General features: G+C 42.3%; 1 protein-coding gene across 1 annotated transcript in view; it reads left to right on the top strand.

The window, feature by feature from the left end:
• Window positions 1–27,921, top strand: part of LOC111146690 (grainyhead like transcription factor 2) — a 158,678-nt gene that overhangs the window by 82,315 nt on the left and 48,442 nt on the right. Inside the window, exon 8 of the mRNA XM_022502351.1 lies at window positions 16,897–16,991. Within this exon, the coding sequence (XP_022358059.1) occupies window positions 16,897–16,991 (95 nt within the window). The remainder of the gene's footprint in view (window positions 1–16,896; window positions 16,992–27,921) is intronic.

The raw sequence follows: 27,921 nt of genomic DNA, 5'->3' as shown, positions 1-27,921 counted from the left end.
TATTGAGGGTGATGAAGCTTAGGCTTTTTCTCCCTTGGCTGCTTTAATACTATTTGGGCTCCATAAAGCCTAGTTGTGCAGTTTTGTCGGGGAGACAGTCAAATGCGTGTGTGTCTGTACTTTTTTACACTGAGCTGTGGCATGCATACCTAGTTTTAGTTAATCCATGTTTTTCTATTGTTGAACCTAGTGGATTTTAGAAAGCCAAGAATACCTAAGACTGTGATAATAAAAATTGTACCTGCGTGTCATCATTCATCCAAGTGGGTATAGTCCATCTGTACCTCCGTCTTCCCAGATTGCTGATAAGTACAGTTGGAGGGGACTGTGCGGAAATAACAAACAGATAGGATATTGTAATGAAATGACATTTCTCTCTAATGAGGTGCAGGACTTGAACTCAGAGGCTTCGGATAGCCAGGGAGGGTTTTGGCCGCACTGTGGAGGGACGATATCTATACGGCAGAGGGGTGATTCCAGGCCAGTGAGGGGGACAGGGTGAAGGGAGGGAGAGTCGGGCAGTGGGAAGACCAGTCGGAGCCAGGTGAGTGACGGGTGCACCCAGAGGAGTGCATTGTAAAGGCGGGGACGGGGCGGGGAGGGGGGTGTGCAGTGTGGGGGGATGCAAAGTTGTCCCAGGAATAAGAGACAAATTCTAGATCTGATAGATCCTTCGTGATGACTGGCTTTGGATGACTAAATGGGGGTCCTACTGATGACTAAATGGGGGTCCTACTCCTAGGCAGGGGTGTCCAGAGGAGGGACGTGGCCAGGAAGGGCACGCTGGCCAGGGGCAGTGTTCAGCCAGGGGCAGGAGGACTTGGAGGCACCGTCTGTACACAGAGTAGGTGGGACTGACCCACGACTCGTCTGCACATTGAGGTTATCTGGTTCTGTGCAGTGTGAGCCATTTAACAAAATATTCCAAATGAACCACAAATGATAAAATGAACTGGACTACATATCAAGCTTCCTCCAACAGTGTATAATTGCAAAACCACTATCTGGGGGAAGGCCCATTTTTCCTTTTTTTTTTTTTTTTTTTTTTTTTTGTTTTCCCATTTGTTTCCTTTCAAGGAGGGAAGGAAAGTTAGGAGGTTCAGCAACTAAAATTAACTTTATAGAAGGGGAGCCAGAAGCTATGATAGATACATTGAAGCAGGGTCACATACAGTTTCTATCTTCCGAACAGAATTAAGGCTTACTTTACTACCACTTACTTTACTACCTTACAGTGCAGATGTTCCAGAACAAGAACTGTGGTTTTGCATCTTGCCAGTGGGTGGTGTGGATTGTAATGTGATGACGCTGATCCCACAGGCCTATCCGGATAAGCCTCCTTACTTTACAGTCACATCCATGAGCTGTTATTGATATAAATTTGTAGCTAATTGTGAAACCAACTATTTGCTCTTCATTCCGTCTCTGTCTTCAGTTTCGACTCACAGTAACCTATCCCTGTATCGGATGTGTCAGTTCTGTTGTTACTATTAATGCTGTAGTTTTCCATGGTAATTAGCACGCAATTATAGTTCATCTCCGATTATTAGCGTGTGATTATCGGATTTTCATCTGTGCCCTCATACGAATCTTTCTTTAGAGCCAATTTTTAAATTACCAGTTTTATGTTAAGGTTAAGCTTTTCTTGGAAACTTGAGTTCCAGCGAAAAGGAAACATTTTTTGAAGTTTAGTTCTCAATAGTTTTCTTTGGGGGTCAAAGATAAGCCTTTTGAAGATTCTCCAGCACAGAATTTTGCTGTGAATTACTCTGCTTAGCTGTTCCGTCCAGGCCCGGGAGTCTTTCAAATAGGAATTGTGATTAAAATGAAGTAACGCTGTTTCTCTCTCTCTCTCTTTTTTTGAGTTTTCTAGAGGAGGCTGGCTTCTGATGTGCCCTACAAGGGTGCTTTCTTGCAGGTCTTACCGCCAAACCTGGGCTGGGCCACCCAGCGCTGTGCAATAACGTGGCAAGGTGGAGATTCGGGTGGTGGGTGGGAGGCAGCTGCTGACTCCGTGAGGGTCGGGTGAGGTCAGGTGCCAGGTCGTCTGCGTGAGGTCGAGGCCTAGGACACGAGAGTACCCTACAACTCGCCTTTCTTTTGGCTGGGGTGTCCCACTGACCATTTAGTTTTCTCCTGTGGAGGGCTCTCTCCAGAATCAAACAGATCTGCTCTCTTCCTGTAGTCAGGAAGATGTGGGTCTTCCCTTCTTTAAAGATAACTCCGTTAAGTGGAATTTCGAATTTTGATCCTGGATGATTTTCACACTTCTGAATAGATATGAAAAGTAAATTTGATTCAGAATAAAACAAAACCTCTTGAGAGCCCCTAACATTAAGAATGTAATCACAGGGCTGCTGCGGTCAGGGCTGTGAGTCAGAAGTGAGTTGGAAGGACAGCCTTGATCCCTGCTTCCTTCACAGCAGGGAGGAGGTGGGGAGTGGGGCCAGCACCACCCAGCAGGGGTCCTCCCCTCCCCCACTCTAGACGCATGTGTGGTACCTTCTGCTCTGAGCAATGTGTTGTAGCCACAGTGGCAGAACATTCCTTTTCATCCTCAACTTTGATTAGAAAAACAGTTATGTGATAAACGTGTAGGAGGCTAATTAAGGTTATATGTTTTAAAACATTTTAAAATGTAAGTACTCTTCAAAGTTTATTCTTAGTTCAGACAGAACATATTGATTTTCAGTGATCACGGAGCCACCATGGGTTTTCATTTATTACAGAGCGTGTCTCACTGTGAGTCCTAGAAGCTCATTCTGTTGGGGACAACAGCTCTGGGGAGAAGCACTTCCTGCTCAGCTGTGTGCTTAGTATGACCCAGGGGAACCCCCACCTTCCCACCAACAAAGGGTCCAGAACAGAGCCAGAGCTCACAAACTGCCCATGTCCAGGCCCTGATTCTTGGAGCCTCCCTTTGAATTACTAGGTGGGTCTTCCTCTTTCTTCCACTCTACATTTCTTAAAAAAGATGTCCACTGGCCCACATCCATACCACTAATGTCTCTCCATCCAGTTCAGCCTGGCTTTTATTAAAAATTTTAAAAAAGATTTTATTTATTTATTTATTTATTTATTTATTTATTTATTTGAGATAGAGAGAGAGAGTACCCAAGGAGGGGGAGCAGCAGGCAGAGGGAGAGGGAGAAGCAGGCTCCCCACTGAGCAAAGAGCCCGACCTGGGACTCAATCCCAAGACCTATGACCTGAACCACAGGCAGAAGCTTAACTGACTGAGCCCCCCAAGTACCCCTTATTAAAGTTTTTTAATGCCAAGTCTACAGGCCCTTTTTTGCCCCTCACTAGTTTTCCTGGTTACTTGCAACCTCTTCTTTGTTCCTCTCTACGGCCTCCTTGTTTAGAATGTCCCTCCCTCCCTCCTTGACCTGGCAGACATTTTACCCTGAAGACCTGGCTCCTCAGTCCCCACTTGGATGGGATCTTCCTTAACTTTCAGGGAGAGTCAGCAGCTCCCACTATGGGTTTTGGTTTCTCTCTAGTCAATAGCACTTTGCTGTGTTTCACTTGGTTCATCCATGTACATTCTGTCCATCTCACTGAACTTCTTGGGTGGAGAGAGAATTTTTAACCTTTCTATATACCCAGCACCTGGTACAGAGCCTGACATAGCATAGATGCTCACTAGTGTTGACTAGTTGATGAACACACTGCCACGTATGGTTTTGTGTTTAGGTAGTAACAGTTATGGTAAGCAGGCGCGGGTCTTGTTACATGAGAAATACAACTGGGGTGGCACTTTCTCCTCTTGCATGCTGAAAGACTAATTTTTGGTAGTATTTTTCTGATGTCAGGAGGCTAGATGTGCATTTGGTACCTTAATTTCTTAGATTTTTACATATTATTTTATTATACCACAGCCATTTTGATGAAACTAGTTTAATAACTAAGACTAATTGTTAACATAAAAATAGAATACATACATAATAAAGCAGGGGAGATGTCCCATTTTTAACTTAACTAGAAATTATTACTGTTTCCTGGAAGCAAACAAATAGGAAATTGTTTCAAAGCAAACTTCCAAAAAAAAGTAGCTAGATTTGGAAATTAAAAAGTGTAACGAATGTGGCCCTGGATCATTTTTCTTCACTGCTCCTAGGAACTATGTTTACCTGGTTCCAAGACATTATTGTTTACTAAACGCTTCCCTGTAAGGGTTTCCTTACTGCTGACAATTTTAAAGTCACGAGTGGTTAACCAGAAGAAATGTTACTGAAAGGATTAAAGCAGGGGACCGATACTTAGAGACCCCTCTGAGAATCGTAGTAGACCCTCTACTTAATACCATAGAATGCTTTATTTTCTGTTTTACATCTTTTCCCCCCTACATTTACTAGACACTGTACTGTCTTTCCCCTACCATTTTCGGTATCTTCAGCTATGGAAGACCATGCTTTCTTGTCAAACATGTAATCTGTGCTTTTATTTGATTTCATGTCTTTCGTTTGTGGCCTCATTATTATTTTCTTCAGAGATGCTTTTAATAAGACTTCAGGTAACCTGAAAGTCTCATGTTTTTAGCATTATCTGATTGGCTTAACAATTGCAAAAAAAAAAGTACCTGGAGATACACTCTGATAGTTTCATGAGGCTCATCTCTATATCAAACAAACTACAGAGCTGGGATTGTCAGCCGTTAGCATTTACTAGAAGCCTCTCTCTGGCTGCACACTTCAGCAGAAACAAATTTACGTCTTTGCAATACCCCCAAGTGCGAAATTGGGCAAATCTAAAGTTTTCCTTCTTTGTTTACACAACCTAAAACTTGCCAAGAGAAAGTTTTTCCAAAATTAAATTAAGCCCTTTGAGGTTGGAGAAACCAAAATAAGGCGAAGCTAATCTGTAGAAAAGTCTCTGAACAGGCTCCAGGAATGCGGAGCTGCCACTAGTTTCTCTGCTCTCGAAAAGACAAGTATTAAAATGAGGGGGCGCTGAAGGAGTGAGTGTCTCATCATTGGGCAGGGGTCCTGTGAGGTAGGTGCTGGTTTTCTCTCCATTTTGCAGATGGGGAAACCTGCTTAGAGCAGTTACGCAGCTCTGCTTAGGGGGTGCTGATGACCTTGAACCCTGAGCGCTGTCTCCGGATGCTGAAGTCCGCACTGCAGCGGAGAACAGCGAACAGAAGCAAGAGCTTACCTCCTTCGAAGGGCAGCTTTATCTTCTTCAAGAACTCTGTTTAAGAGAATTGGAATTTCAATTTCAAAATGCTATCTAAGTCTCCTAATAATTGGTGGAAAAGAAGTAAACAGGAGTAGCAGCCCGAGTAATTCAAGTAGCAGTTCATGCAGAAATCGTTCATGTAACGAACTAGAACAGCTCATGCAGTGCCCCCCCCCCCCCGGCATGCCCATCATGCACATAACAGACTCACCCTCCTGTGTCTGATGGGCAGCCACGGTCAGCAAGAGAGGTTGAAAAGGGAGGCTGATCTGGAAGAAACAAGAAGTGTTGGCGAGGATATGGAGAAAAAGGAACACTCATGCAGTGCTGGTGGGAATGCAAATTAGCCCAGCCACTGTGGAAAACAGTATGCACGTTCCTCAAAAAATTAAGAATAGAATTGCCGTATGATCCAGGAATCACACTAGTGGGTATTTACCCAAAGAATGTGAGAACACTAATTCAAAAGGACACATGCACCGCTGTCTTTATTGCAGCGTTATTTACAATAGCCAAATATGGAAGCAGCCCAGGTGTCCATTGATAGATGTACAGACAAAGAAGATGGGGTGTTTGTTGGTGTGTATGTGTGTGCATGTGTATGAATATTATTTAGCCATAAATAGGAATGAAATCTTCCCATTTGCAGCAACATGGCTCTAGAGAGCGCAAAGTTAAGCAAAATAAGTCAGTCAGAGATAGACAAATACTATATGATTTCACTCACAGGTGGAATTTAAGGAACAAAACAAACAAGAAAAAACTGAGAAACCAAAAAACAGACTCTTAATGGAAGTGAACAGATGGTTCCCAGAGGAGAGGTGGGTGGGGCTGGGTGAACTAGGTGAAGGGATTAGGAGTACACTTATCTTGGGGAGCACTGTGTAATGCATGGAATTGTTCAATCACTGTATTGTACATTTGAAAGTAATATAACACTGTATGTTAACAACACCAGAATTAAAATTTTTTAAAAATGGAGGCTAATCTTAGTGGAACTTGAGCAGCTGGAGGGATTGGGTTTGTGGTTCAGATTTAGTGGAAGATAATCCGTGTGAGGATTTACAGTTCTTGTAATGTGTCTGTGTCCTGTACCACCAGTTACCAAAAAGTCATTTCTTTTATTTGAATTTTCTTTAGTCCGCAACTCAAAAGTACAGTTGTATGTTTTTGAAACTTATTTCTACCATTGATAGCTGCTAGTAATAGCATGGGTCTTTGAGAGAGACTGGAATGTGTTCTCATAGAATAGCAATTCTCAAGTTTCTTACTGATGATACAGTGCCATCATCTGAGAAAGAGTTCAGTTTTCTGTTCTAAGAGTTGGTTTAACTGGGAAGTTATAGTGTCTGGAAATACCTTCTGAGGTGGGAACATGTTGGGGACTTTGTCCTGGAGGGAAGGAGCCCCAGATCTGAGGTGATTACGGTGGGTTGGCCACTGTGGGCAGGAACTTGGAATCCTTTGTGCCTCTTCTTGTCCCCACACCTTCCCGAAGAGTATTAGTATACCAAGTGAGAAGATGAAGAATGAACAACTAAAATTGAACATGAATAATTCATGCAGTATACAAAAATAAATTATTTACCCATGCACCTATCCATGCCTTCATGCATTTAGCAAACTGTCAGAAAGTACCAGTCACTATTTTTCAAGAGATAGAATAGTTTGAGTTAAAAATAGACTGAAGAAGTTAAATCTCACCGAAAACACAGACTAATGGGAAGAGTTTAATTTTAAGCCCATCCAAGCTTATTTAAATTCAGAGCCAGAAGCCATATAGGTACTATATAAGCATATGTATTTGTGTGTATACGCATAGGATAGGACCTAGTCTCAGTTTGAAATCAAGTTTACAGATCAAGACCAGCATTTGTAAAAACAAAAAAAAAAAAAAAACAAAAAAAACCCAAAAAAACCAGAGAGAGTAAAAAATACTAGCATACATGGAACACAGTAATAGGCTATAGTATAAAATGCTTTCCTTATGTAAGTTTATTGTGACTACAAATGAAAGCTAGAACATTGGTTTATAAATTTCTTTGCTAGAAGCAGAGGGGTGACTCAAACACACATAAAGTATTAGGTTTTGCTCAAAGGGAGAATTCCAAGGAAGATTCCTTCTTAAATGATGTTTGTGAAGGTAATACAGTCAACCATGAGAAGTAAACAGGAGTAGTATTTTAATTCCAGTTCTAATATCGAAGTCACTCAATACTGCTTACATTCTATGAGTCACAAATGATGGCTTCATAATTTCAGCCATTATTTTTCTAGATGGTGTGTGGAAAGGTGCTTGTTTGAAAGGTCATATGTCATAGAAGTCAAAGGGCTCTGGCTTTGTCTGTAGGCAGAACTTCTTGGGTTCCAATCCCAGCTTGGCCGCTTCAAAAGTAAGTGTTTATCAGGGAGGTGCTTAACATGTTAGCCTGCTCCCTATTCTATAGAGTAAGGAGAATTTAAAAAGCTACTGGTCAGCATTGTGTGAGGTCATGTTTGTGAAGTATGTATGTTTAGCACACACTTGGCTCTCAGAAACTGGTGGCTGACCCTATTATTTGCTCAGGGACCAGAACCAAATGGTGGAAATACATTCAGAGCGTCTAAAAGTCAGCTTAAGTGTCAACATACTTAAGGAAACCCGGGTTACCTCTGACTAGGGAAAAGCATGATAAAGAATAGAATGGACAGTCATCCAGGCTTTAAGAAGCTGCTGCTTTGATTTTGAAAACAAAACAAAACAAAAAAACTCAAAACGTACTTGGACTAGGGTTTATTTATTCTACCTATTTTAAGTCAGAGCGAATGCTTCTAGAATGACCCTCAAGTGTTTCCTGAATTTGAGCTGATTCTGTTTGGTCTTTGCAGACATAGGGAAGCAGATGTTTGAGGACAGCTGGGATGGGGGAGTAGGGACCGGTATCGTTCCCCTCACCCACTAAAGGACTAGCAGAGCTTGTTCTTAGATATTATCCCTCTCTTCTTCTTCTTCTTCTCTTTTTTTAAAGATTTATTTATTTTTGAGGGAGAGCTAGAGTGTACATACAGGGAGGGGCAGGGGGGAAAGGGAGAGAGAAGCCCCAGGAGACTCCTGGTTAAGCTTGGAGCCCGACTAGGGGCTCGAACCCGTGACCTGAGATGGGGACCTGAGCTGAATCCAAGGACCTGAGCTGAAACCAAGAGTTGGACGCTTAACCGTCTGCGCCACCCAGGGGCTCCAGATATTGTCTCTCTTTTGTAGATGAAGAAATACAGGTTCAGGGAGCTTCCATAACTCACTCAAGGTCACAGGGCTTGTTGAGAGAAGGACAGAAATGAAATTCTGGTTGGTAGGTCTCCACCCCCAGTGTCTTTTCTTCATATGCTTTGGGCACCGCCCTATAGATTGATCCCCTGTATGTTCCAACCCCACATATAAACTACCTCAGATCTTTGGCTTTTTAAAAACAAACAGAACATCTTCTAAGGTTGCAATGTAGCACACTTAATTGGCAATAGCGCCATGAGCCATTTTCAGCATTCCAGGCTCATTATTTCACCAGTCCAGACAGAATCCACACCTTTCGGAAGAGCAACTATTTTTATATTAATTATCCCATTCCTTTTAATCTCCAACAATATACACAACAAATAATTAAAAGGGATAGTTATAATTTACCAAGCACGTGAAGCTTAATTAAGGTGAAGGAATTAAGCGTTCCTTTGACGGCGTTCCAGAATCACACTCACACACACAGAAGAGACTCAACCTCCAAGTCTGAGTCGAAAAACCCGTGAACAGACCACCGATTATATACCAAAAGTACAAGAATAAGACAGCAAAAGGATGCACCATCACGGTTTCCATAACAATTAAAATAGAGTTGAATCTCATAATTTCTCTGCAGTGTGTAACTTGCCAGAAACGTGTGGAAAGCACTGCTCATTCGCCCGTGCTCAGCGGCCCTTCCCTGGGACACCGCAGTCCGTCATCTCTCTTCCTCATACCTCCTATTTTCTCAAAAGGGCCAACTTTTTGACCTTTCAATCTTCACGGTGCCTTCAGGATATGGAGACGCTTTCTTTGCTTCCTCTCCACGGCAGCACGCAACCCTGCCCTGCTCTGTCAAGGAATTTGTGATGGTCCCAGGATGTGCACTCATGGAACTTCTCTTAGGTTCTCCCCTCTCAGCTAGTTGCCATGAAGGATGTACTGTGATTTTTCCCTACCAGGTGTTCATATCTGGGGACAATTTATTATTTAATCTGCAAGATAAATACAGGCAGTGATGAATAGTATGACCTTTAGCAGCAGACAGACCCGGATGCAAATGACAGGCTGGCCAGGTACCAGCCACGTGATTTTCTACAAGCCACTGAACTGCCCTCTAGGACGAGCATGCTAACACCTACCTCACAGAGATGAGGTCATGTGGGTAAAAGACTTGGTACAGGCTTGGCCCTCAGTAAGCTCTTGGTTTATGAGCGTTTGCATTTTAATGTCAAGAGATGATAATATCTGTATATAAAGCAGTGGATGTTTCAGGATGGGGTTCTGGGCATGAGTGCAAGCAGACATCTTGGAGCAAGTGGTACTCTGGGCTCACCATGTAGCTAACTGTGTGGTTTGTGTCCACCGGAGGGGAAATCTTTGAAGAACAGTCTGTCACATGGATTTCATCGATAACTGATAATGGACCTCAATGACAGATGTCTCAGACTTTAAGACTGTATGTGGACTGAATCAGGTACACCTGGAGGATTCAGTCATTCCTGTCTGCTGTAGAGCAGTGCTACCCAAAGTGTAGACCCCAGACCAGCAGCATCGGGCCCATCTGGGAGCTTGTTAGAATTGTGTTAGAATGACACATTCTTTGCCACATCCCAGACCCACTGAATCATAATCTCAGAGAGTGAGCCCAGACCCCTACATTTTATCAGAGCCCTCCAGGTGATTCTGATGTACCCCAGCATTTGAGAAGCACTGAATGCTTGTACACACACAAGCCTGTATGCTTTGGGAATCCAGAAATACTCATTCTGCATCTTTGGGGAGTCTCCGAACAGGCCCTAGAGAACGTGTATGGCTTTGCATTCCCATACACGTCACTTTGATATTCCAAGGACACACACAGCCTTAGAGAGGACCCAGAAAAGTTTGATTGTCACCAACCACATGACTTCAACAGTGAGATAAACTTCATTCTTTTTCATTAGATAGATTCCCATTTCTTTCATGGTTTCATTCTTTTTTGATGCTTCGGGTTGTATACTTTAGGGTTCTTCTGTGTATAAATTACTAAGAATAATAAAAACTATCTTTTTAAAAAAGATTTTATTTATTTATTTGACAGACAGAGATCACAAGTAGGCAGAGAGGCAGGCAGAGGGAGAGAAGGAAGCAGGTTCCCTGCTGAGCAGAGAGCCCGATGTGGGGCTTGATCGCAGGACCCTGGGACCATGACCTGAGCCGAAGGCAGAGGCTTTAACCCACTGAGCCACCCAAGTGCCCTGAAGAACTAACTTTAAAACTCAGATTAAATTGGCATACATTTTTTTGACACCTGTTTTAGCCAATTATAATATTGCTCCATGATGCTGAATTTTGGAAACATCTAAGTCATTTTCCTATTTATAGCCTCATTCTCACTAAGATGTTAGTATTCTTTGGATATTTACAAACCAGGGTACAAAACATGTAGTTTTTATGTTGCCTTGTCATCTTTTAGGGGGAAAAATCCATTTAAAATGTAATATGTTCATAATTAAGTGCTTTATGATTTATTTATTTATTATTGATTGGGGTGATTACTTTTCAGCTGTGGTGGCTCTCATGCAAGAATAAAGCCAGACACTCAAGTCACCTGACTTGTAGTCATAGAAGGGAATCCCAAGTGCAGGAGGTTGAATGGTGACCTTCAGAAGTGATCTATGTCCTTACTCCCAGAACCTGTAAATAGGACCTGATTTGGGAAAAAGGTTTTTAGAAATGTGATTACATTAAGGTTCTCAAGATGATACCATCCTGGATTCGGGTGAACCCTAAACCCAATGACAAATCCTTAAGAGAGAAGAGAAGAGGGGAGCAGACACAGAGACACAGAAGGGAACACCATGTGAAGACAGAGGCAGAGATTAGAGGGATGGGTGTGTAGGTCAAGGGACACTACGGAGCACCAGCAGCCGCCCGAAGCTAGGAGAGAGGCACGGAGCCTATCAACTTGCAGAGCCTCCAGAAGGAACCAACACTGTCAACACCTTGATTTGGAATGTGTGGCTTCCAGAACTGTGAGAGAATAAATTGCTCTTGTTTTAAATTACCAGGTTTGTAGTAGTTTGTTATGGCAACCCTAGGAAACGAAGCTTATTACAACAGCTCATCACAGTTCATTTTACTAGTTGAGTGACTATCAGCATTTACAAAATTTGGGTTTGGAAAACTTTCTTGAGGAAATAAGTTAAGGAAGGCTTAACAGCAGGCTCCTGGATTTCTGTTTCTATACCATGAGTCATAAGCCTTTAAGCCAGCATTAACACACTTTTCAGAAATGGGAGATATATCTATTAGCATTTTATTCATTGGACAATAAAGCGTGTGGACGAAGTAACATCAGTGTGCAGGAGCTGTTTAGTTTTCAAAAACTTTCATAGTTATAAATGATAGCAGAGCTATTTACCATTTGTAGGAATGGCTTAGAGACTAAAGATGAGCAGATATTTCTTATTTTGCCTAAGGTTAAGGAAAAAGGTGTGGGGCACTTGGGTGGCTCAGTCAGTTAAGCGTCTGCCTTCTGCTCAGGTCATGATCCTCAGGTCCTGGGATGGAGCCCCATGTCCTTGCCCCATCCCCCCCCCCCCCCCCCCCCCCCCCGCCCCACTGCTTGTTCTCTCTCTCTCTCTCTCTCTCGCGCTCTCAAATAAATAAAATCTTAAAAAAAAAGAAAAGGAAAATGTGTGTCATCAGTCTCTTAGTTATATTTTTGGTTTAGAATGCTCATGGATACATTCATTCATTCACTTACCCATTTATTCAGCGAATGTATGGAGAGCATTTTATCTGTATGATATTAAGCACTGAAAAAAAAAACAGCAGTATTTAAGAGTGAATAGCTAATGGGAAATGCTGGTGATAAACAAGTAAACAAATAAATAAAATATTGGCACATGGTATAAAGGAAATCAACAAGCCTTTCCAGTCTTTTTTGTTTTGTTTTGTTTTGTTACTGGCATAAAAAAGCTTATTAAACTTAATTGTGTTATTCATTTATTTATATGTCTACTTATTTATTTTCTCTCTCCTAGTGGACTATAAAAGCCACATGATGAGGGACCTAGTCTTGTTTCCTGCTGTTTCCCCAGTGTAAGGACACTGCCTGGCACATAGCAGACACACAGTAGATATTTGTTCAATACATTTTCTGATGAAGTGAATATTATAGAAACTGACAGAGGCCCTGTGCCAGATGAGGGGACCTGGAAAGCATTGTGTTTGTATTTGTATTTGTAATGCATTTGTTTTTAAAATCTTTGGTCAAAGTGTATGACCAAACCACTTTGGTTTATCTTTATTTCTAAATATGAATGACATTTGCTTTTTTTTTTTTTTAAAGATTATTCAATTATTTAATTGACAGAGAGATCACAAGTAGGCAGAGAGAGGGGGAAGCAGGCTCCCTGCTGAGCAGAAAGCCCGATGGGGGGGCGGGGGTGGGGCTCGATCCCAGGACCCTCAGACCATGACCTGAGCCGAAGGCAGAGGCTTAACCCACTGAGCCACCCAGGCGCCCCTGACATTTGTTTTTTAAATTTACAATTGACCTAAAGCTATTTTAAAAATGCATATTAAAAACTTATTTAGGGGCGCCTGGGTGGCTCAGTGGGTTAAAGCCTCTGCCTTCGGCTCAGGTCATGATCCCAGGGTTCTGGGATCAAGCCCCATATCGGGCTCTCTGCTCAGCACGGAGCCTGCTTCCTCTCTCTCTCTGCCTGCCTCTGACTACTTGTGATCTCCGTCTGTCAAATAGATGAATAAAAATCTTAAAAAAAAAAATTTATTTAAAAGCTGTTGAACTGCTTATTGAAAACTACAAGACTGTCTTTTAAAACAAATAGGTATAAAGAATTAGGGAACTCACTTCCTTTAAATTCTGCAGTCCACTTCTCCCTTCAGAATTTTAAGAGATTGGCTGGCCTGCTGAAAGCACAGATTTGCATTTAAATCATCCTAAATAAAGTCATAAAGCCTATTCTAAATTTGTAAAGTGTGAGATTGTTTTCCTTTGCTTTCTATTTTATCTCTTAGCTTTAGATATTTACTTTAAAATCAATAAGAAAATTTAAATACCGTAAGAGAAAAATGAGCAGAGGATTGAACAAGAAGCTGTTGTGATAAATGAATAAATTTTAAAAACAGAGAAAGAATATAAAAAACACAAAGAGCCAGGGAGTAAAGGAAAGTCTGTTCTACCTCTTTTGCAATTAGGGAATTGAAAATTAAAATAATGAAGTACCACATGTTGCATATCATTTTGGAAAAAAACGGTTTGGGGAAACAGGAACTCATGCACTGTTATTGTGAATATGTATTGTTTCAACCTTTCCAGGTACAATTTGACAAAATGAATTAAAAGCCTTAAACGTACATTTGCCTTTTGACCTGTTAATTTCACTTCTGAGAATATATCTTAATGAAATAATGAAGTATGTGTGAATATTTAGCCATAAAGATAATTAAATGAAGTACTCTTTAAGGTAGCAAAGTATTAGACATCATTTAAGTTACCAACAAGGGCAAAATAAAGTCATGGCACTTTTAAAATGCAATATAATTGTATTTGGCAAGTATAAGTATTGTCTACAAGTTTCTTTATTGACTTGGAAAGATGCTAAGGAAGTATTAAGGGGGAAAAAAGTAAATTAAAAGTAATTTTTATTAAAAAAATTAAAAATGATTTTTCCAACATTGTGTAAAAGTACATATTTTGGAGAAAGGGAGATAGAGACTGAGGTAGGAAAGACATGAAGTCTATGCATGGAAGTGTTTTTAGTGCTTGTTTCTGGATGAGTAGATTGTCTAACTATGGCGAACCCACAGGCTTTTGTATTATAATGTGTATGCTTTATTTGAAGTGTAAAGATACATAATTTTGCTTTAAAGTTTCCCTGGGTGAACCAGTAGAAACGTGGACAGAAGCCATGAACAGGCAGTTTATATAAACAGACACCTGGTTAGCTATCTTGGATGTGAAGAGATGCTTGAGCTAACAAGTGAAAGAAGAAATGCAAATATTACGTCAATAGGATATCACTTTGTATCCATTGGATTGGCCAGGAAAAAAAAAAATTTTTTTTTTGGTGAGAAAAAGGACAAATAGAATTCTGATAGACTCTCTGTTGATACAACTCATTCTTGGGAATGGGTCTGGAGGGCCATTCTGGAGAGCACATTAAGTGGGTTTTTTATGGGATTAGCCATCACTCCAGGTCCTGGGAATGAGAAAACCAAATCAACCTGACTTTATTTTATTATGAGTTAATGTGGATCTGTTATTATTATGGACTTTGCTTTATTATTATTTATATCATGGATAGAAAAAGCAGATAGGAGTAGTACTTCTCTCAACCTAATTCATATAAGCACAGTGAGGTGTATTACTAAAAGAAAGTAGTTAAAATCTTGATAACGGATCCAATGAACTTAGATTTTATAATAAACAAGGAAGAAATGGATTAAAATGATCAGATCTGTGAACTTGAGGAAGGCAGATTCCAGAATGGCCCAGCATTAATATAACTTCTTCAAGCCTCAAGAAGCCACCTGCCCTGGAGTGACACAGCAGCCTAGAAGGACACAGCTCGAAGAAATAACCATTGGGCCAGAACTATGTCAGATTTTGTAGACAATGACCACTGTATACATCCTGGAAGTCAGTCAGAATACCTGGCTCCTGTCCTAGCTCAGCAAGAAAAACATTCAGAAAGATTTTATAAACAAAAAGACCTCCAGGGATCATTAGAATCGAGTCTTCCTCTGGCCCCCACTGTGGGGCTGGAGTGTGAAGGGCACAGAGACGTGTCCAGGCCTGATTGTGAAGAACGTGAGAGGTCATGGCGTTAAGTTTTAGTCTCATAAAAAAAATTACAAAAAGCACATCATCTGAGTTTCATTTTAGAAAAATAACGATGGGAGCTTTGAGAGAAAGAACGTTTCTGATTACGTGACCACATTGTGAATGAACTGGACCTCAAAGGAAAGCAGATGGTCTGTACACCATGATGCCAGCCAGGCAGGACATGGCCGATGTTCATGTAGTACAGAATCGAGGTGGGCCAAAAGTTGGGGGGAAATCCAGATGGTAAGCATAAGCTAAAACACGCCAGACGTAGTGAGGATTAAAACTCTGAAATATCATATCCAGACCTTAATGCCAGGTAAGGCAGTGACAGTGGAGACCATAAAAAGTAAGGCAGTGTAGACTGTGTACCAGAAAGCTGGAGACCGCCGAAGGGTCCGTATCTACAGAGAGGGGGTAAGTAACTAGTGGCCGATGGTTACCATGGAATTCTTTGCAGCTGGTGTTAGAACTAAGCATGCACCAGCACTGTGATTAGATCTGAAGAAGTTCATAGCTAGAGTTCCCAGATAAAATATAAATAAAAATAAAAAATAAATTATATATAAAATAAATTATATATAAAAAATATAAATAAAAAATAAAAATTAAATTTGAATTACTGACAAACAACAGGTACCTTATAAGGATAAATATTTCCCAAATCATGGCTAAATCTGGCCACTCTAGCCATTTCACAACACAGTTGCTGAAAATAAAAGCTATGCACACAGGCAAATCAACCCAACTTATTTCCTAAGAATATATAGCAAACACATCGACAGCTGTTGTGTTTGTGGGAGAAGAGAGTGGGGATACAAATGAATACGTAAATATTACATAAACAAAGACACAAAAGAAGAGAGGGCTTTGAATGGACACTTGGTGATAGTGAGCTGAGTGTGATGAACTCAGCTCTTATCTGCCTAAGTCTAGGAGGAAGTAATAACCGTTTGCCTGCGCTCTCCCGGGATTTCTTCTCCGAAGTTCTGCTGACACTGCCCGCTGATAAACAGCTTATTCTGTTCTGCAGAGCAATCCCTGTGGAATACTCTGGCACTGGCAGCAAAATTAAGCCCTGGGAAAGTGAACAGGTGAGGGAGTGGGCAGGTGGCATAAGATTCAGGAGGGGAAAAAATTAATAATTTCATAAACCTCGTAAAAAAAAATGAAACCAATAGACAGATCTTCTTAGGAACATTGCTTCAGCTAGATTTTCCTTTCCTTTTCTTTTTTTTTTTAAATTTTTTATTTATTTGACAGAGAGAGAGATCATAGGTAGGCAGAGAGGCAGGCAGAGAGAGAGAGGAGGAAGCAGGCTCCCCACTGAGCAGAGAGCCCGATGTAGGGCTCGATCTCAGGACCCTGCGATCATGACCTGAGCCGAAGGCAGAGGCTTAACCCACTGAGCCACCCAGGTGCCCCTAGATTTTCCTTTTCTAATAGAGGAACATTCTTATAGGGTAACTATTAGTAAAAGAATGTCAGCAAGCACCAATCCTTAACTGTTGTCAGGAGTCGCTGCGAGAGTAGGCAAATTCTCCCCACTGGTAAATGACAGTTCAGTCCATGTCACCGAGTCACCCTTACTTTCTTAAAGCCTTTTCCTTTTTTAATGTTACAGCTGATTACAAGGAGAGCTTTAATACGATTGGAAACATCGAGGAGATTGCGTATAACGCTGTTTCCTTCACCTGGGACGTGAATGAAGAGGCGAAGGTGAGTGGGAAAATAGTATTGATTCATTTCTCGTGCCTTTTGAATAATGCCACCATTCCCTGCAGGTGTTTCTTTCACAAAAGTCTCTGTAAGTAGGGGAAGACCTGTTAACTCGAGCCAGGAGAAAAGGAACTGAACCTCTTACCTTTCTCTTGAAGTTACGTACATTCAGTTTTGTGCAGTTAAATTGCCTTTCGGGGGTAAGGGAGAAAACGGGAGTGTGTGTGTTTCGCTGTGGCCTCCTGTAGGACGGGCCAAGCTGCATGTCCCTCCCAAATCCTCTAGCTCCCCATGCTTCATTTTAGCATGTGGGCTGGCAAGGCTGGGCCGGAAGACCTTTTTCAACTACACTGCAGGTTCCCCCAAACAGCCGTGATTGCTGCTTTCTCCAGAGGCAGGAAAGTGTTCAGAACTATGGTCTCCATGGGTAAGTGACTGGGCAGGCCTCTGGCCCCATGAGTCCCTCCAAGCATACTGTGGTTGAGGGAGAGGTACAGAAAGGCCTCTGATCTGCACTCCCTGCAGTATAGCTACCACCATGACCTTGAGCCAAGTCTTCCATGCTGACTGCTTTAGCTTTTCCCATTTTTCTCTGGTGCCAGTATGGTTAGAAAGGGTGGTAGTAAAATCTCTGGCTAGTTGTGCGCTGAGGACAGATGTCCACTACCACACTGGTTTGGGTATAAAAAGTAAGACTTGCTGATACTCAGATTTGCTTTCCAGACACATCTCTGATGTTATGAAAACTACTGACTTTCTCCTTATACTCCATCCTCTGTGTTCTTGAGCTTCTGACTTTTGATCTTTGTTTTTCACTTAAGAGAAGGTTCCAGAAACCTAAGCTTATTTTCTGCCTCAGTTATGTACCATGAAGGAGGGTGTTAGAAGACTCTGTCTTCAAACTAATGAAAAGGTCAATGTAAACAGTTCCCTTCAATGCTTCATTGTCTGCTAGCAGGGGTAAGGCTGGGTGAGAAAGGAAACTGGATGGGAGTTTGTGGGCATGAGTTATGGAAGAAGAAGAATTGCACAGTGTCTCATTTCACTCAGGTATGAAACAATGTGAGCAAAACTGGCTTTAGGCCCAAGAAAGGTGACCCAAATGGGTAAGCGGCAATAGAGTGCCAGAACAGCCTGGAGAGTGTTCCAGTGGCTCAGTGCGTGCAAGGAAGGAAGTAGGCCTTGAAATGGGTGGTAGTTCAGGTCCCACACAGAACTGTAGGGGAAGTTTCTCTCTGCGATCCACTCCGCCTCCATTTACAGTTCCTTGTGCAAACCTTGTGCTCCCTTTTCATGCCCCACTCTGTCAGAGGCTAGATGACTGGGCTAGATAATGAAAGGCTGTCTGTGCAATGGCACCGTGGGGCGGGGGCTGGAGTCCTTAGTTAACCATCCGACCTCCCTGGGCTTCAGTTCCCTCCCTGCACATACAAGTACAACACTGATCCAGTTGTCTTGGCCGCACCATGCGTTATGCTGGGGTTACGAGGGGTGAAGATCTGGTGCTTGGGAAGGAAGGACAGGGCATCCAGTTACCCTCCGGCAGTGTGAGGGGCCAGACACAGGCCCACTGCACTGGGGGGAGCACAGGGCTTGTGTGGGATCTTATCATTGAAAGTGTCTTGTCACTGTAAAACAGGCCATAAATGAGAGCTGCCGTCATAGCCCCAGTTTTGATCATCAGGTTGTCTGTGACAGTGAGTGCCTGGGAGTGAATGTGTCTGTGGAGGCCTTTCACAGAAAATGCCTCGCCAGAAGGGACAGCTGAAATGATGGAAGCTCATGGTGTGGTGAACCAGCAAGGTAGTCACGCTGGGGTTGAACTGACCTTTCTTTTAAACCAGTTCAGACAATGGGGCGCCTGGGTGGCTCAGTGGGTTAATAAGCCTCTGCCTTCGGCTTGGATCATGATCCCAGAGTCCTGGGATCGAGCCCCGCATCGGGCTGTCTGCTCAGCAGGGATCCTGCTTCCTCCCTCTCTCTCTGCCTGCCTGTCTGCCTACTTGTGATCTCTGTCTGTCAAATAAATAAGTAAAATCTTAAAAAACAAACAAACAGGCAAACAAACCAGTTCAGGCAATAGTGCTCATTTCCCACAGATAGAAGCTCACTTGTCTTCTTTCCTTATGTGTAGTTGTACCCATGTGTTGTTCCAGGCTGACAAGTTTAAGCCCACATAGACTTTGACAAATGGCAGTGGGGAATACTTTATAATGCTTATTGGGGCAAAATTTGTTTGTTTAATATATATTTTTAGCCACCGTTACTTGGTTGTGCAGTTGTATGCAGTCTGGGTTTATCAATAAGTAATAAAAAAATAATAACTACTGGAAGGATATTTTTTAAAAGAAAAACATAAAAGTCAAATTCACTTCATTAAGGAGGCAAGAATATTTTTTTTGTTCAACCTGTAGACCCTAAGGTATTTCTTTAAAATATTATTGATTCTGGGGTACCTCGGTGGCCCAGTTGGGTAAGTGACCGACTGTTGATTTCTGCTCAGGTCATGATCTCAGGATTGTGAGATTGAGCCCCATGGCAGGCTTTATGTTTGGTGGGGCATCTTCTTGAGATTCTTTTCATCTGCCCCTCCCCCTGCTAGCACGCTTGTGTGCACACACACACACACACACACACACACTCTCTCTCTCTCTCAAAATGAGTGAATAATTTTTTTAAAAAATAACATAAAATATTATTGTTTTTAAAATAAGCAGATTGCAAAAACCAAAGTTGTGTGGTTGTTGAGGAAACAGTTTCAACAAAGCAAGAGGTAAAATCTTGCCTCCCACAGAAGAGTTGTGATTTTCATAACATGGACTTCTCAGGAGCTGTTGTACTTCTCTTCAAGTTCCTATTTGTAACATCCACAGAGAAATCTTCTGTGGGCTTTGAGGCTGGGGCTCCATTCAGTGTCCCATGTTATTTTGGTTTACATGGCCAGAGGACACAAAATTATGATCTACAGCTTTTTCATGTGGCCCAAAGAATGCGTGTATTTGTGTGTGTGTGTGTGTGTGTGTGTGTGTGTATCATGCATTTATGTTTATATTTCAATTTTAAAATTTTTTGCCCAATAATCAGGGGATTCGGGTTTTTTATCTAGACTTTCAGATTCTTTTGGATAATGAAAGATTCTGGCATCCATAAGCCCAAGTGTTTGCAAGGCTACCGAGTGGCTCTTGTGAGGTAGTAGCTGTTCTTTTTAATACTTTTTTAGTCTTTCCCATTCTGGAGCTTTCCTTACCTGGGCCCCAAGGACATCTGAGTTTTTAATGCCTCAACCACACCCCCTCAAAAACTGAATGTGCAGTTTACATCTTCACTGGTTGCCAGAGTTGGGGAAAGTAGTGACCCAATGGAGGGTGATACGGTATGTCAGAGAGGAGTGGGCCAGGAGGCCCCCCAGCATTCTCTGGTTCCTCGGGCCAGGCTTCTGGCTGCAGACCAGAGGTCGACTTGTGCTGGCACTGTTGAGAGAGTTGCTGTGGCCTGTTGAATGCCCGCGATGGAGGTAAATATTCTTTTCTTTTAAAGATTTTATTTATTTATTTGAGAGAGAGAGAGAGAGAATATGAGAGAGAGAGCATGAATGGAGAAAGGTCAGCCGGAGAAGCAGACTCCCTGTCGAGCAGGGAGCTGGATGCGGGACTCGATCCCGGGACTCCAGGATCATGACCTGAGCCGAAGGCAGTCGCTTAACCAACTGAGCCACCCAGGCGCCCCGATGGTGGTAAATTTTGATCTTTGAAGATGTTTAAAGGAAATCACTTGGGTACAAGTATAAATACATATCAACAAGTTGGATAACACCACTCCATGGATAAAAATGAGATTTCTCTCACACAAGACCGGCTTTAATGACAGCAGTGTCAGAAGAAACACTAGAAATGTACTTTGAGTCACAGCAGCATCTGAGAAAACCATATGTTTTCCTATGGTAGTAGCTATGTTAAAGGATAGCTTTTATTTGGAGATTTAAGGTTTGGTACATTCATTTAAATAAAACAGTCTGGTATTTGGTAGTCTTACCACACATGTATAATTAAGACCCGATGATAAAGGTTTATGGCTTTTTCTAAGGCATGGTTCCTACTTCTTTCCTTTGTTGCCACTTTACATTGTGTTTCTACTCTCCTTTAGCGTGAATAGAAGAAAGGAAACGTTGTGAAATTCTAATCGTTTAATTTATCTATGGGGAAATGTTGGGCTAGGGAAGGTGTTAATACTGTTAGTTAAAATGAAGTCTGAGAATTAACTCCAGATTCTCAGTCTCGATCTCAGCCTGGTTCTGGCAAAATGATCAGTGTTCTTGTACTCAGAACCGGTTTTGCTGGTTGTGCCACAGTGTCCCTCTGTGCAGTGACATAAGCGGCAGAGATAGTCTTCAACCGGACATTGTTTTCCCCTCGGGGTCTATGCAGTCTGGAAGCTCATGTAACCTGAGCTGGTGTCCGTGGGTCCCGGGGAACGACTCAGTTGATACCTGGGTGGGTGAGGGTCTCTGTGTCCGCACTGTCACAGATTGGGAATGGAGGACAGGGTGATATAGAAGAAACTGCCCTAAAATGGAGTTCAGGCAGTCAGGGACCTGTCGTAGCCCTGGAAAAGTGGCTTTGGAACTTTCTCTTCCTGAGCTTCGGTTTCCTCAAGGGCAGATAGCAGAAAGGGGAACGAGGAAGGGTTGACAGAGTATTAAGGTTCAGTCCATGTGATTCTAATGGGAAGATCACAGTGCTACATTCTTTCATGGGACTCCTGTTTACAAGGTCATTTCAATTCATTTTTTTTTTTTCCCCTTAGCCAAACATTGGTATCTACAAAGTAGATTTGTTGCTCACTAATCCCCAGGATGAGGAATTCCCATGCAAGACCCTATTGAATTATGGAAGAGTGGTGAGCTCAGATTCCTGGCACGGAGCACTGCCCTTCTCCAGGCGATGACATCACCCCCAGAGCAGGAGTGTACAAACGCTAATTACAGACTTCCCTTTCTCCCAGGTTTCTAAAGAGATTATTGAAAACGGGCCCCTTATTTTTGTCCTGTGCCATTTTCTCTTTTCACCGTGATTTCAAGATTAAACCAAACTCCATGTGCCACAAAGGCCTCTCTCATGTGACCACAGACAATTACTTGAGCATTAAGATGCTACTTAGTGCTTTGAGGAACAAGTTTCCTTTTTGTGTCTTTCCTCTGGAACACCATAGCAGTTCCCTCATCCCCCATTTCTATCTTTACCCTTCTTAAAGTTTGTAAACTAAGGTGAAGGAAGCTTCTTCCCATGAAGCCTCTTTTAATCCCTCTGCATCCAAGCCTTTGGAATGATCATGATCCAATAAAAATGTTCCTCCTCCCTTACGGCCAGCAATGCTAAATAATCAAGCAGTCAGATGCACCCACTACTACCCTATCTCCCATCTCTGATTTTTAAAAGAATCTATAATAATGTAGTAATACGAAATTCTGTCTCTCCTGGGTTCCTCTTTGCTGCCTGTCACCTCTCTTCACAAAAGCAGTGATTACCCTCCAGAGTGATGCCTGCCTACCCCATGCCTCCCTCCCCTCTCTATGCTGAGCTGCTTTTGGGCGATTGGCTAGTCTAGCCTTCTGCTCTGCCGTATCAGCAGTGAACGTCCTTCCTGCGTTTGGGGGTTCAGGGAGGAACTCTTAGGAGTTTGTTGGCAATTTTAGGAAGGGTCAAGGACACAGATAAGGCATATGTTTTTATCCATGTTAACAAAGTTGGGTGGGGGGCAGGGTTGAGACCTGGTCTAGGTGGGGCGGGGAGCAGAGAGGCTATGAGACATCAGGGATCATTTTCCTGTTACCTCAAGTTCTGATTCCACTAAATACTGACTTTCTACATAGCAGGCATTGCAAGATTAGGCATGTGGACAAGGTGGGCTTTTTAAAAAAACATATGTCCCTCAGAGTCCACAGTCCATGCTCTTAATCATCCCAAGAGAGAGAAATCTGCATTTTTTTTTTTTTAGACCAAAGCATACTATGATTTTCCTTCTCAAAGAAGCTTATGGAGTACAGGTCCAGAAAAAAAGAAAACAAATGATTAGCCCCATCTCCCTGAGCAAAGTAGCTCAATCAAGTCACCCTGCTTTTGTCACTCTCTGTCCCTTCTCTTTACTGCCCACCAGTGAAGATGGTCTCACTGGACCAGTACTTCTAACACACAGGTCTCTCCCTGTCCCTGTCCTTGGTTGCCCTGGTGTACATTATTGATATCATACGTATTATTGATTAAAATGACTGTGACAGTGAGGACTGTTCAACTGTGTGTGGGTAGGTGTGTATTAACCTAACATTAGTGATCCTCATTTGCATAATTACTACCTCACTTTGTATTAATTAAAGATCAGCTCATGCTTTGTAAGGTACTCCATGTTCCTCGCTACTCTGTAGCTCCTTTCTCCGGTGTCCTGAATTTCAGTTTCATACTCATTTACATGATTTTTGTACACTTTTCTTTTATACTTTATCTTTTGTTATGTGTTATGACCCTATCATGAACCATGAAGACTGTTCTTTTCTTTTTTTCGCAATACCATGCAGAAAGCACAACATAAAAAAATTCAAAGCAAGAATGGTAATTATTATTAGAGAAAATGAAGGTTGCAGAAGGCACACATTGGCTATTAGCTTTATGTCTGCAATGTAAGAAACCCAGTAAATGAAAGCCCACATTTTCGTAAACTCGTAGCAAATATTTACATGTAAGCAATATTCATTTTAGAGATAGATTCCTCTAACTTTGGGTCCCTTTGGATGCTTTAAATGAACTGGAATTACGGAAGGGATTTCCGTGTAACTTTTGAAATTGCGAGGAAATTCAAGGTGAGGGGATGCATGTTGATATTTCTTCTGGGCCCTATTTCTCTTAATTTTTGTGCCTTTTATTTATTGCTTTTGTGTCTGATTTTGCTCTTCCCAAAGGGATATCACATGAGAACTGAGAGCCAGTCTGAGTGATGGAAATATGGATGTGCTGTGAGATGAGTCAGCTGATTGAGCCAGAAAATCCAAGTGGAGGTTGGGAGTAAAAAGCTACCTCCTGTATTTGTAAACCCATCCTTAAAGAAGAAAATGAAGTCCCTTTAATGTCCCAGCATGGCCCTGCAGCTGCCCTGGACTTAAGGACATTTGGTGTGGCCTGTGTCACACGTTCCTTCATATTGTGAGACATAAATAGAGGTGTCGTGTAGGGTGACTTTGTCCATATGAAGCCCAGAGTTCTTCCTTTTCTCTCCGGATGGGTCAACCCTTTCTCTTCTGTCTTCTCAAGGTACAACTAGTGGTCAGGAAGTGAAGCCTAGTTCTTTGTTCCATTGGCTGCTAATGGGTGGGGACAATAGCCTTTCTCTATTCATCATCTCAATTTTAGTAGCTTGAAAGACAGCCTGGTAGAAACACCAGTGCTTTGATCACAGCCTATGTGAAAGTAGTAAGTTGGAGAAAATGTAAGTGTTCTAACCATCTTGTACATTGCAAATTATTTAGTCTCTTTTTGTGGAAAATAAGGTTATGCTAATTGAAAGATAGGCTTGAAATTCACCAGATCATATGACTCCATTAAATGGTCCCAATTTTATTGTATCTTTCCCTCCTTCCTTCTCTCTCCCTTCTAATACTTTCATTTAGTGTAAAATATTTAATCAGTTTTTATTGGACCACCTCACAGCATTTAGAAAATTACAGTCTTGATAGTCTTGACAAATCTTGCTTTCCAGGGGGATGTTTCTGAATGAACTCTGTTCTCTTTCTGCCAAATTCCAGTGCTGGACACCAATGAGAAGACAAGATATGTAAATATTGATTTTCAGGATGAAAAAAGAAACCAAAGGAGTGGGCAAAGAAGACCATATTCCTGATGTCCTGTGTGTTCATGACCTATTTCGTGCCCCTAACCCCCTACCAGCAGTCTGGGAGCTCTCTTTCTGCTTATAAGACAGTCTGGGATGAAATCAGGTTGATAGATATACTGATTAAGAAAAAGTTACATCCCAGTTTTTTGTCTAAGTAGGACCCAATATTAAGCAAGTCGTCTAATGGAAGATTAGAGAATATTACAAGGCATCTTTCATGGTCTCGAAAGTAAAGCAAGGTTTGGGGGAGGCTCCTGGGAGGTATCTTGCAAGGTCAAGATACACACTGCGAAGCAGGGCAAATGGCATTTTTATGTGTTTGCTGGGGCGTGGTGTGGGTGAAGGAAGTTTTAGAAGGGAAAGGTAAACATTTGCTGGAGTCTTTGGTATTGAACTTAAACAAAGCCATGCCTTTGTTCCAGTTTTATAAGGTAATGGATGGCAGGAGAAGCTATAAAGCTAGACTTAATTCCCATATAGAAGGAATAATCTGGGAAAGGGATCTCACCGAAGATCGCAACAGCCTGATCTTTTGTTAGGATGTGGCGTAGCCATGGTTTCTGGACTGAATTCTGGTTAGGGCTGTAACTTCCATGCATGAACTGTTGTATGTCTCAGAGAAGTAAGTTCCAGATTTGGACTTCACAGGCGGACTTGTGTGTGTGTGTGTGTGTGTGTATGTGTGTGTACACACATGTGCACCGTGGCTAATGTTCAGTGGTTACTCTGCCAGCTGATTTGTATGCATCATGCATTATTCGTATTTTAAGTGGACATCATTTTTCATTTAAATAATGAAGAATCTGAAGCCCAGAGAGGTTAGCTAGCTTAACTACAGTTGCACAGCTAATGCAAGGCAGAGGCAGAACTCCCATCTGGACTGTCTAAAGCATGTGCTCTTTCAACACTGCCTTTTTGTATGGGAGGACCTCGCAGTAGTATATTCTGCATTATCTCTGACAAAGGGGCTGTCAGTCCTTCGAAGCAGCTTGCCTGCTGCATGTCGTGTACTAGTCCAGGCAATGGACATTTGTGGACCGCTAAGCCAGGCAGAGTGTCTGCTCTCAGAGAACATCGTGGCCAGGTTGAGAAGTAAGACACAGCTGTAAATGTAAGACACAGCTGTAAGTAATGTAACATGAGGGGAGGAGTGACAAAGACTCTACTGAAAATAGAGTTAATGTGCCAGGAAATTTCTGGAAAGGGAGGGAACTCTGTTTTTTTTATTTTAAGATGTTCCCAACTTCTTACTTTAAAAAAATCACAAATGAAAAGTTGAAAAAATAATACAATTGGTGCCATATACCCTTCACTGAGATTGACTCATTGTCAGTAATCTGCCAGATTTCCTTTATCTTTTCTCTTACACAGGCATGTGCACGCACGTGCGTGCGTGTGCGCACATGCACACACACACACACACACACACTCCTCACTTCTAAATACTCCAACCCTTAGAGATCTCCTTTCTATAGGATCAGGGAAAACATGGGGGAGAATTTGGCTTATGGGCTGTGTCTTAAGGTCAGCTGTAATTTAAGCATGGAGAAGTTGGAAAGAAGAGCAGGCCAGGTTGCCAAACAGGAGGCTGGGAGATGCAGAGTGGGAAGCCCTGGAAGGGCAGGGGATTGTGGAGCACAGGAGAGAAGGTCAAAGTTGTTTGTAAAGAGGGGAGAATAAAAGTTATGAGAAAGGAGGAGATTGACATACAGAGAATTGGGCTGTTGGCAAGAGAGGGTCAAGGATGGGACTTTAGACTCATCCCATTGAGGGACTATGGAAGAGGGACCAGGCAAGGAAGGCATGGTCAGTAGGAAGAGTGTGGAGGAAGGAAGGGGTGGGGAGGTGGAGAGAGAAGGAAGACGTGCCAGTGAAGTCAGTGCTGTAGGCAGTGGTTTCTGAGAGCCTGGTTCTCCGAATGCGTCATCTGGGGAAGGAGTTAGAAATGCAAATACTTGGCTCTTTTACCTCAGACCTACTGAATTGGAAACTGTGGTGATAGGGCCCTATAATCCATATTTTAATAAGACCATATATAAAATATAATCCATATTCTAACAAATTCGAGAACCCCTCCTTATAAATTTGCTATAGAGAAGGCTGACCTTGAAGCAAGCACTTTTAGTTAAAATAGTGAGGAACAAAAGTCAGACTGACAGGTCAGGGACACGGCCTGTATACTGCCAATAATTTATATATATGCACATGTGTACGAAATGCATGTTGAAAGACATGTGTTGTGTCGTAAGATGAACAGACTGGAACAGCCCAATGTTAAAGAAATCATTATTCCATATTCCCTGGCTCTTTTTTTTTTTTTTTTAATTTAAAAAATTTTTTTGAAGATTTTATTTATTTATTTATTTATTTATTTTAAGATTTTATTTACTTATTGGACAGAGAGAGATCACAAGTAGGCAGAGAGGCAGGCAGAGAGAGAGGAAGGGAAGCAGGCTTCCTGCTGAGCAGGGAGCTCGATGCGGGGCTCGATCCCAGGACCCTGAGATCACGACCTGAGCCGAAGGCAGCGGCTTAACCCACTGAGCCACCCAGGCGCCCCAAAGATTTTATTTATTTATTTGACAGGGAGAGAGAGCACACAAGTAGGCAGCATAGGAGGCACTCTCCGCCGAGCAGGGAGCCCGACGCAGGGCTCAATCCCAGGACCCTGGGATCATGACCTGAGCTGAAGGCAGCGGCTTAACTGACTGAGCCACTCGGGAACCATGAGGCGTGCCCCTCATGGCTCTTTTATAAAAGAAAAAGCTCTCTTCAAAATGTATTTAGTAAAGTGAGATGCAGAACTGTATGTTTACTGTGGTACCATTTGTATAAAAAAGAATAATGATAGGTATTGCATAGCATATTTCTAGAAGGATACACAAGAAATTGTGAAGGACCCTCAAGATCCTTGCTTGTTGGGGGCACCTGGGTGGCTCAGTGGGTTAAGCCTCTGCCTTCGGCTCAGGTCACGATCTCAGGGTCCTGGGATTGAGCCCCACATTGGGCTCTCTGCTCGGCGGGGTGCCTGCTTCCCACCCCCTCTCTCTGC

The sequence above is a fragment of the Enhydra lutris genome, unplaced genomic scaffold (assembly GCF_002288905.1).
Source record: "Enhydra lutris kenyoni isolate GAN:26980312 unplaced genomic scaffold, ASM228890v2 scaffoldscaffold14, whole genome shotgun sequence".
Classification (NCBI taxonomy): domain Eukaryota; kingdom Metazoa; phylum Chordata; class Mammalia; order Carnivora; family Mustelidae; genus Enhydra; species Enhydra lutris.
This window is presented reverse-complemented; position numbering and strand designations above follow the sequence as displayed.